An 11,864-nucleotide genomic window follows, 5' to 3' on the forward strand; every position below is an offset into this window, starting at 1 on the left:
CATAACCACCCCACTTTGGGAGAATACACTTTGGTTTATTATTTTTATTTGTTTTTCAGAAAGATTTTCATACTTCCGGCATCTGTTTATGTATAATAAAAAAGGTTTAAAAGTTTGCAGAACAACCAGAACAACCATCAAAACCAAAAGTGGCCATCCATCAAACTCTTTGCTGTTCTGGCACATCAGGGTTTCCAACAGTGTGATACCTCAACTGATCTACCTTTAGAGACCCTAAACCTGGTAGCTCATCCACCAGTGGACTAGTGGGTGACAGAAGATGTTTCCCCACAATATTTAGGGCGGAGTGACTGTCACTGATTTGCCCTGTCCAGATCGCGGTAAGGAAAACAATGCCCCTGTTTTGATATTTTATTTTTAGTGAAACAAATTTTTATATAGGAAAATTTATTCAGTAAGTAAAAGGAATCAAGAAGTCAGTAAAACATACATTAAGCCAGCTAGGCATTCAGCCCGGCCTTGAGTGCATCTACTTCTCTGGGGGATGAACTAAAGGCATGAATATCACCTCCAGGCAGGAAGAGATCTCAAAGTATGGTATATGGTCCTCCAGCAGAGTGCCATATGCCCCTAGGAGTTGAAAAGCCACTGCCGTAACTAACATGAATACCACCCTGGGTTATTTAAAACTCCTGAGCGGGCGTGTGCCAGAACACCTGTGGTGCCACTTCCAAGATTAATAAATGGGTATAATTTAGGGGCATATTATCAAGGGCATTATCACCGCTTTAGCTGGACATTTTCCTGCGTAAGCGGCGATAATTTTATCGCCCTATTAGCAAGCTGTCGCTAACAACAGTCAGCGACAGTTTCTAGGCGATAGCGAGCGGTTTGGGGCTCACTTTGCATGTCAGCGATATTTATCGCTAATGACATGCAAAGTGGGCATACCCAAACTGTAATGACTGAAAGCAGTCGCTAACATCGCTATCGCCTATTATCAATGCAGGCAAAGAGATAAAAAATTCACGCTAAGCGCGAATATCGCCAAAAACTAATGCCTGCTCAGACCACTTCTTAACCTGTATATCCAATGGGATTTGGATATTCAGGTTAAGACTCTATTGGCGTTAATGCCTGAATATCACTGGATTTCCAGCAATATTCACTCATTTAGCCGCTAGCGCCGGATATTTTATTGCATTTGAGATAAACGTTGCTAATAGCACGTTATCTCTGCGATAAAATCCGGCAATGCACGGCGATAAAAAAATATTTCTAAGCTCATTTAGGGATAAATCTCGTTAGTTGTTGATAATATGCCCCTTAGTTTGATAAAAGCAGCTTCTGTCAGCTAATGTCTAGCAGACAATTAAGATCTGTGCTATAGAATAAAAATGTAGTTCTCACCAGAGAACTAACCCATGAACTCTCTGCATAATAAGATGTATAAATATGTGATTTATAATAACATTGTATTGTGACTAGTACTGTTAGGTTTGTTAATACAATGTGATTGTTTTGTTAATTTAATATTGTATTATTGTTAACATTATATTTCTCACCAATATTCCTCTTTAGACAAAAGGCCTGGCTATGGACTGGACTAACCAAACTCTGGTAAAGGAATTCATCCTGTTGGGCCTGTCTTCCATTCCTGAGGTGGAGGGTCTCTTTTTCATTATTTTCCTATTGATTTACTTGGCCACCCTGGCTGGAAACATCCTCATCATCACAATAATATGCTTAGACACACGTCTTCACACCGGTATGTACTACTTCATCTGTAACCTGTCCTTCCTAGACTGCTGCTACTCCACTGTCACTGTCCCTAAGATGCTGGTAAACCTTCTAGCTGAGAGAAAGACGATCTCGTTCACTGCCTGCATGACCCAGCTCTATTTCTTTGCTAGTCTGGTGTCTTCAGAGGCCCTTCTCTTGGCAGCCATGGCAGTTGACCGCTACATTGCAATCTGTCGCCCGCTACATTACGTCAGGATCATGGACAAGAGTACCTGCTCCCATTTGGCGGCTGGCTTGTGGGTTGTCGGATTCCTTAACTCCGCTGTACATGTGAGTTTGATGAGTAGGCTCTCGTTTTGTGGGTCCAATGAGATCCAGCACTTTTTCTGTGACTTCCCCCCTCTGCTGAAGCTTTCGTGCTCTGCCACATTCATTAACATACTGGTCATTCTTACGCTGGGCTGGTTTGTCGGTTTTGGGGCGCTCCTCCTCAAGACTGTGTCATACGCTTACATTATCACCACGATTCTGAAAATCAAGTCTTCTGAGGGTCGAGCCAAAGCCTTCTCCACCTGCGCCTCCCACCTGACAGTGGTCATCATCTTCTACGCGGTTCTGATTTACACCTATTTCCGTCCCACAAGCGCTAACTCATTCTCTGTCGATAGATTTGTGTCAGTGGTTTACAGTATCTTGACTCCCATGGTGAACCCATTGATTTATAGTCTCCGAAACTCTGAGATAAAGCAGGCGGTCAAGAAAACCATTGATAGAATCCAAAGAGCAACAAAGTGATCATAGATACAGATGGACGAGTGTCAGAAGGTGCAGTGCATCAGTTCTGCCAACTCTGTAACACCTCATACATCCATCTTGTACAGCACTTCACTACATTGTAGCTAGGTAAGCTCTCAGTAAATACCATCACAGGCATAAAATCATTGGCTCCAGGGTTGTGTATGGCACACAGCCTCTTATTTTCCCTGATGGCATTGAATCATATTGATGATTCTTCCCCAAGGCACTCAGTTGGAGGGCAGTTCTGTACATTTATCACTCTTTTACACCATGGAAGGAGCGCTGAACTTATAGACAAGATCCAAACGAAATTCTACAAGCGTTTATTCGGCTTACCACCCAACACATCACCAGTGCAGGTGTGACTCGAGTTTGGCCTGCAGTCCCAAGTACTACTAAAAAAATATGAGACAGTAAAATTCTGGTACGGCGTCTGGATGAGTCAGGCAATTGAGGTCAACCGTGCCATGTGGGAAACAATGCTTAACAGTCCAAACTCCCAGTATGCCAAATACTTGCAACTCTCACTTGAAACTACGGAATTAGTAGCATTGTGGGAGACTAAGCTACCAGTTCCAACGTTCAAACAGGCTGTAAAGAAGGCGGACAATATGCATTCATTGATTATTGACAAGAAAGCACTGAGCCATCGCTCACATGCCTGGATGACAATAAAATCGTACAAAAGGTCCGCGCCGGCTGCCTACTTAGGACTTACATTTTCATCACATACTAAACTCAGATACCTCGGCCTAAGGATGGGCAACCTTCCAGCAAATGCCGATCAACCCAAATGGAGGTCTCAAGACTCCAAGGAGTGCGACTTATGTGGTGCGGGAAACAAGACTTCATTCACTTGATTTGCATTTGTCCCGCACTGGACCAGGAACGCCAGAATAGGTTAACAGCGAAGTTCAAGGAATATGGAATTCGCACATTTCGTTCCAAGATCATCCAAGTCCTGTGCTCGGTCGACCCCCAGCTCATATGTAGGGCAGTTACATTTATGACCAACTTCGAGAAGAAAAGAGGAACTATTGTAAAGATCAAACCCACAAACTCAGAATTTTCATCTTTTTTGTGATTGTTCCCTCTGTAACTGTCCCTGCCTTTTTAAGCTTGAAGGACATTTCCACTCTAGGTTTTTAATTATGTATATATCTCTTGTTAGTTTCCTAACTATTATTGTATTTTAACTTTTTGTAATGGTTTTTATTAACTATACAATAAAAGAATTCTTCTTCTTCACTCTTTCACTGAAGTTCAAGCTTCCATAAGTCACTCTTGATCACATACAGATAAGCCCGGTCCCACAACCTCCTATTCCAGAGCTCCATCTCTGCAAGTTGATTGAAAAGAGTTCAGTCACAGGGATATTGAAGGGAGGATGGGGAGTTGACACAGATGAAGAGTAGAGTAACACAATAGATACAATTAAATTCACTGAGAATAGAGAGTAAAAGGATTAAGAAGAATTTTCCTTCACCGGAATAGTGACTCTAAATTGGTGGTTCACCTGCCCTGTCAAACAACAGGTTCCTGGCTTCATTTACTACCAGGGATTCTAGGCTTCATTCACTGTTTCCACTGTAGCCATTGCATACCCTATTGAGGGATTGGTGTATTATTCTAATAGCATAACATAACACAAGACGGGTGCAGCATCAGCTGACTTTGCCAGCAGAAACCATTGAAATGGCGGTTCATCCACCAATGGACTTCTGGGTATCATTTATGGTCAGCCAGTCGTATTTAGGGGGAACGGAGGTTGAAGATGATTCCAGAATGGATCTACGATGCATCAGGTCAGGGCAAAGAAACAATGACCATGTGCCTCAGGGCCATTTTGTTTTTTTCTGAAACAATCTCAGTCTTTTGGGGTTTTTTTTGGAAATATATTCACGCAAGACATAAAAAACATGGTTTCCACTTGACATTCTCCCCTGCCTTCAGTGCATCTGCTGCACCAAGCAAGTGAGCTGAAGGCATCAAGATCCATGGAATGTTGGTGGGACCTCTCCCTATTGCAGATGTTACCAACCAGGGAAGCAGAGCGTCTGCACTGACCTGGCAGGCTGGTGCCATCTGGTAAATCATAAACATCTCTTAAGTCTGAGATGGGAGCAGGTACCAAGGTTATCTGTAAGGAAGTGAGGTAGAGGTGGACAGATTGAAAAAAGCAATAAAGGTAAACAATTCTGCCAGGTGGGATAGACTGTGATTGACCAGCTGCTATAATGGGCATATTATTACCAACTGGTATGTACTGCAAAAGTGATGGTAGAATGTAATGACTCTGAAGAGGGGCAACCACCATTGCACACATCTCCAGGCCCTGGCAGAAGAGATACCTTTCCTGGACTACCAAAGTATTCTTTCTGTACACCGTAGAGCAGAAAGAATGCTTCTTTTTGAAGTTAGACCCATGAACGCCTGGACAGATACAGAGAGAGAGTGAATTTAGGATTATTCTCAGTTTAGGAGTAGTAAAGTTAGGAGTCCTAACTTTACTACTCCTAAACTGAGAAAAATCCTAACTTTAAGAGTTTCGGTATTCACAGAAGGCATTTAGGAGTCCTAACTTTACTACTCCTAAACTGAGAAAAATCCTAACTTTAAGACTTTTGGTATTCACAGAAGGCATTTAGGAGTCCTAAAGTCAGGACTCCTAACTTCTGTGAATACCAAAATGAGTAAGTGCCTTCTGTGAATACCAAAGTGAGTAAGTGCCTTCTGTGAATACCAAAATGGTAGTAAGTTTAGGATTTTGCCTTAAGTTAGTTCTGTGAATCGAGCCCTTCATGTTTATACTTTGAGTGCATTTTTACATATTTGCCAAATAGATTAACTCTGCAATAAAAGACGTGTGGGTCAAGACGAATGTTTGTGATAACACACCCTGTAGAAGACTCGCTCATAGTCTACAGGTGTTATGAAAACACTGCTTGTGCATCTTTGATCAGGTCTTTAGGTTTTGTTTTAAATTTAATCTTGATGTTGCCTTAAAGAGTACAAGTGAGGGGCCTGTGGTCTTGAGTCCTTGTCCCAATTACATTTCAGAATATCTTTATCATGAAGCACAGAGGCACACCAGTGACAATGTGGGAACCTGTACCCTAATAATTCAGATGCTCTCTAGCAGCAAGATCCACTACCCTCCACTACATCAAATCCACCAAGTTAGCAGAGTAAAAACAAATAGTAAAAAAATAAATGTAAATGTCGGAATTTGTAAAGCGCACCGCTACCTCCACTTTGCAAGCGGCAGGAAGACCAGCACAAACGGCATTTCGCACTGAGGTCATGGAACTCCGAGTGGGGTAAAATTTCAGCTTGCCTCCCTTATGATGTTTAAAATTTGTAATACTTCAAAATCATTTAAAAACTATATAGGTGTGATTGCAATGTCCTGAATAGTTCCCAAATGTATTTTCAGCACTTTTGAATCATCCCTCATCACAATTTTCATCAATTTCCCAATCATCACCAGCGCTTCAAAGTGACATAAAACGGTCAAAAATGGTGGAAAATGAAAAAAACAGCAAGGAACATGTGCCTAATAACATGCTAATCATAATATATATCTCCATTAATTTTTAAATCAATTTAACCTTTTCATGTATCACTAGTGATGCACACTAAACCTGATATGCAGCACTGGTGATGCATGTGCATCACTAGTGATGCAAATGCATCACTGGTGAGACAAGAGTCAAGCTGGTAGCCTGACCTTTGACCAAGCCGGAAAAAAAAGGTGCTCAATCATAATATTTTGACGCCCTCTTTCATATGCACCCCCCTTTTTTCAGAAAAAAATATTGGGGTACCCTTTTTTCTAGAGAGCAGCACCAGTGATGCATTCACCCCAAAGGTGTTTTTTCCCCTGGGCCCCTCCCCCAAACAAAAACACATTGACCTGAAGCCTAAGTGTATTCTGAGTCATAAAAAGTTTATTAGATGAAAAAATATTGTACGGGCACTTTTTTGCACAAAAAGTCACTTTTTGGCACTTTTTTGAGAGAAATAAAATAGTTCGCAGATTTTTTTTAAATCGACCGAATTAAAAAAAATACTCTTGTTGGATGGCTTTGGACATAAGGCCGCATAAACAAAAGGAATTTTTCAAATATCTGTTTTTCTCACTTTTTTATTGCTGTTTGAAATTTCTGACTTGACTTTTTGCATCATTGGTGATGCATGTGTTTAACATTGAGCTTGGGAAAAATGAAAAAAATAGACTTTGGGGATTGTTTACTAGGGCAAGTGTTACATCAAATTAAGACTCATATTAAACTGAACCTCAAGCTGAAAAAAAAAAACAAAATAGCATTTACGATCACTTTTTTATAAGCGACTTTAACAATTGTTTTTTTAGCTATATTAAAAAACAAGGTAACGCCGTAAATTTTAGAAAAGAGATTTTTTCAAAGTAAAACATAGGTGTGACATGCCTTCACATTAGGCTTCATAAACAAAAGGAAAAACATCTCTATGTGTTATATTCACTTTTTAATAACACATTTTCGTTTTAGGCACAAGCAAAAAGCAGCATTGGTGATGCATGTGTTTTTCAATGGGGTTTTTTAAAGCCTACCAAAATACGGTTTACCAATACATTTTCATTATTTTCTCTTTGGTATCTCATTATGCACATGTTAATAAACAGGTTCATGCATTATTAGCTAAATAGCATAAAAACACACTGAATTATTAACAATAATCTTTGAGATTTGGGTGACCAGATGGCCGGAAATCGAAAATCGCCTTGTATTGATTCAACTTCCATTTCGTGCACTTTCTATGTGGGCCACATGCATAAGAATTGGTACAATAATGCATACGAATCTTAGCTGGAATCTGCAATTGAAATTAAGTCTTTAACTTATATGCTTCAAGAATTAATGGGCACATTCTGCTATGTATTATATCCTATCCATTTCAATGGGACGACAAGATGGCCGCAAATTGAAAATCGCGTCGTATGGATTCATATTGCGTTGTATGTACCTTACGTGTAAGCCACATGCATTTAAAATGGCACAATGTAGTAGGGTATGCTATAGAATGTGTTGCAGTTGGAAATCAAGCTCTATCTAGTATGGATCATGACTGATGACACACTATACGTGACTCATTTTGCAAAAAATTGAGGCAAATTTTATAAAACATCCGTTTAATCACTGAATGATTCTCACCACTTCTAAGCATGGCACAGGCATGACAATGACCACAGGGCAGTGGCATGATGGTAACTGTATGCTGCACTCAGAATTATGGATCCAGATTGTATGGTTTTAGAATTATGGGCCACAACGTAAGGCATACTTTTTCACACATGTGACGTTATTGAAAAACATCATACATTCAACTTCACATTTTGACTAGTTTCCAATATGCCACATACATGATACTTCACGTGGGTATGTAGAACAAGACTAGGAACAATGTGCAGTTCACATTATGTCTCTATCATATATAGGTTGTGAATTATAGCAAAAGCATAAAGTGTTCTTACAACATATTTGAAAGTGAAAAAGAAAAACCTACCTGAAGGTTACACTTGATTTGTACCTTGTCCCTAAGAGCCACAAACATCAGAGTTGCCACTATATAGTGTACATGTCCTAGTTACATGCTGCAATTTAAATTAAGTCAGTACCTCATATGCTTCAAGAATTATAGTGCACAACATAGTCTGTAGTATATCCTATCCATTTCAATTGGGCGACCAGATGGCCGCAAATTGAAAATCGGGTGGTATGGATTCAGATTGCGTTGTATGTACCTTGTGTGTAAGCCACATGCATTTAAAATGACACAATGTAGTAGGGTATGCTATAGAATGTGTTGCAGTTGGAAATCAAGCTCTATCTAGTATGGATCATGACTGATGACACAATATACGTGACTCATTTTGCAAAAAATGGAGGCACATTTTATAAAACATGCGTTTAATCAATGAACGATCCTTACCACTTCTAAGCATGGCAGAGGCATGAAAATGACCACAAGGCAGTGGCTTGATGTTAGCTGTATGCTGCACATGGAATTATGGATCCAGATTGTATGGTTTTAGAATTATGGGCCAAAGCGTAAGGCATACTTTTTCAAACATGTGACGTTATTGAAAAACATCATACATTCAACTTCACATTTTGACTAGTTCCCTATATGCCACATACACGATACTTCACATGGGTATGTAGAACAGGACTGGGAACAATCTGCATTTTGCAATATGTCTTTATCATATAAAGATTGTGATTTATAGCAGAAAGCGTAAAGTGTTCTTACAACATAATTAAAAGGGAAGAAGAAAAACCTACCTGAAGGTTACATTTGATTTGTACCTTGTCCCTAGAGGCCACAAACATCAGAGTTGCCACTATATAGTGTACATGTACTAGCTACTTTATGCAATTTAAATTAAGTCAGTACCTCATACGCTTCCAGAATTATAGTGCATAGCAAGGTTTTTCCCTTGGCTGGAAGCTGAAAAAAAAACGTAATATATTACCAAAGGTATATAGATCACATCAAAGCATCAGATCTGACCTTTCGTATAAGTGTATTTATATCTTGTGCACTCAAACAGTGTATCTGATATCCATTCTGAGCTATTTGGAAAATTAGCAAATCTTGTCAAAAAAACTTTCTAGTTCTGGAGCCAAGGACCCCATAGTGTACCTCAGATGACATTGCAGGAGTGTCTATGACCCATTTCTAGACTCCAGGGGTGACTTTTTGAAGTTTTTGGGTTTAAGGGGGCAAAGTCACTTCTTCCACCCAGCCCAAGGTGCTCAGAATCGGGTACGATATCAGGTTTTTCCCTTGGCTGGAAGCTTGAAAAAACTTCAGATAATACCAAAGGTACATAGATCACATGAAAACATCAGATCTGAGCTTTCTAACAAGTATATTTAGGTCCTGGGCACTCACAAAGTTACTGTGATATCCATTCTGAGCTATTTGGAAAATTAGCAAATCTTGTCAAAAAACATATTTTTTGACGATTTTTGCTAATTTTCAGTATCAACCCTAATGACTGTTTTCAGGTCCCTGTAGCCACCAGGACCCCATTATATAGCTCAGGTGATATAGCAAGAGTGTCTAGGGCTTATTTCCAGCCTCCAGGTACATGTTTGACTCCTATTTCTGACATTTCGAGGTGTTTGGTGTCAAACTCATTTTTTCCATTATAGGCCATAGAGCCCAGAGTCACATCACATTTCTAGTTCTGGAGCCAAGGACCCCATAGTGTACCTCAGATGACATTGCAGGAGTGTCTATGACCCATTTCTAGACTCCAGGGGTGACTTTTTGAAGTTTTTGGGTTTAAGGGGGAAAAGTCACTTCTTCCACCCAGCCCAAGGTGCTCAGAATCGGGTACGATATCAGGTTTTTCCCTTGGCTGGAAGCTTGAAAAAAACTTCAGATAATACCAAAGGTACATAGATCACATGAAAACATCAGATCTGAGCTTTCTAACAAGTATATTTAGGTCCTGGGCACTCACAAAGTTACTGTGATATCCATTCTGAGCTATTTGGAAAATTAGCAAATCTTGTCAAAAAAAAATTTTTTGACGATTTTTGCTAATTTTCAGTATCAACCCTAATGACTGTTTTCAGGTCCCTGTAGCCACCAGGGTCCCCTTATATAGCTCAGGGGATATAGGAAGAGTGTCTAGGGCTCATTTCCAGCCTCCAGGTACATGTTTGACTCCTATTTCTGACATTTCGAGGTGTTTGGTGTCAAACTCATTTTTTCCATTATAGGCCATAGAGCCCAGAGTCACATCACATTTCTAGTTTTGGAGCCAAGGACCCCATAGTGTACCTCAGATGACATTGCAGGAGTGTCTATGACCCATTTCTAGACTCCAGGGGTGACTTTTTGAAGTTTTTGGGTTTAAGGGGGAAAAGTCACTTCTTCCACCCAGCCCAAGGTGCTCAGAATCGGGTACGATATCAGGATTTTCCCTTGGCTGGAAGCTTGAAAAAAACTTCAGATAATACCAAAGGTACATAGATCACATGAAAACATCAGATCTGAGCTTTCTAACAAGTATATTTAGGTCCTGGGCACTCACAAAGTTACTGTGATATCCATTCTGAGCTTTTTGGAAAATTAGCAAATCTTGTCAAAAAAAAAAATTTTGACGATTTTTGCTAATTTTCAGTATCAACCCTAATGACTGTTTTCAGGTCCCTGTAGCCACCAGGACCCCCTTATATAGCTCAGGTGATATAGCAAGAGTGTCTAGGGCTCATTTCCAGCCTCCAGGTACATGTTTGACTCCTATTTCTGACATTTCGAGGTGTTTGGTGTCAAACTCATTTTTTTCCATTATAGGCCATAGAGCCCAGAGTCACATCACATTTCTAGTTCTGGAGCCAAGGACCCCATAGTGTACCTCAGATGACATTGCAGGAGTGTCTATGACCCATTTCTAGACTCCAGGGGTAACTTTTTGAAGTTTTTGGGCTTAAGGGGGCAAAGTCACTTCTTCCACCCAGCCCAAGGTGCTTAAAATCGGGTACGATATTAGGTTTTTCCCTTGGCTGGAAGCTGGAAAAAAAACTTCAAATAATACCAGAGTTAGACAGATCAAATGAAAGCATCAGATCTGACCTTTCTAAAAAGTGCATTTATATCTCGAACACTCAAACGGTGTCTCTGATATCCAGTCTGAGCTATTTGACAAATTAGCAAATCTTGTCAAAAAAAGTTTTTTGACGATTTTTGCTAATTTTCGGTATCGACTCTCATGACAGTTTGTGGGTCCTTGTGGACATCAGGAACCCAAATTATACCTCAGGTGATATATCAGCAATGTATGAGACCCAATTCAAGCATCCATCCACCTGTTGTAGTGATATTTGTCACATTTTAGCTGTTCAGGGTACAGAGTCACTTCTTCTACAGAAGGCTATGGTGCTTCATGTGCTCCAAGAGGTCAAAAAAATATATAACACAAAATCATTTTAAAAGTGTACAGGTGCAACTGCAGTGTTTGGAATGCTATAAATGTGCAATTGTAGTGTCCTGTGCACCTGTGATTAAAATAAAAATAATTGTGGCTTACTTGCATTATAAACACACAATGAATGAAACAGAGTCAAAAAATAAAAATAAAGTTGAAAATTTGCATTTTCAGTTTCAGGGGGACATGGTCACTTCTGTGTCCGAGGTCGTGGAACTCTGAGCTGGGTAAAAGTTTAGCTTGAGTGCCCTCCCCATGGAGGTCAAAAATGTTAATACATCAAAATAATTTAAAAACTATATAGGTGTAATTGCAGTGTCCTGAATACTGTATAACTGTATTTGAAGTGTTCTGTGTCCCTCCAAAATGAATTTAT

General features: G+C 39.9%; 1 protein-coding gene across 1 annotated transcript; it reads left to right on the forward strand.

The window, feature by feature from the left end:
• Positions 1-1,557: 1,557 nt before the first annotated feature.
• Positions 1,558-2,499, forward strand: LOC144828394 (olfactory receptor 5V1-like). The gene has a single exon (XM_078686512.1). It carries the CDS (start codon positions 1,558-1,560, stop codon positions 2,497-2,499), a length of 942 nt encoding a protein of 313 aa, XP_078542638.1.
• The last annotated feature ends 9,365 nt before the right edge of the window (positions 2,500-11,864 follow it).

This window comes from Lissotriton helveticus, chromosome 1_1 (assembly GCF_964261635.1).
Source record: "Lissotriton helveticus chromosome 1_1, aLisHel1.1, whole genome shotgun sequence".
NCBI classification, from domain to species: Eukaryota; Metazoa; Chordata; class Amphibia; order Caudata; family Salamandridae; genus Lissotriton; species Lissotriton helveticus.

Bases quoted from the DNA above. Each gene is read 5' to 3' on its own strand.
- LOC144828394 (XM_078686512.1), top strand. From the start codon at position 1,558: ATGGACTGGACTAACCAAACTCTGGTAAAGGAATTCATCCTGTTGGGC.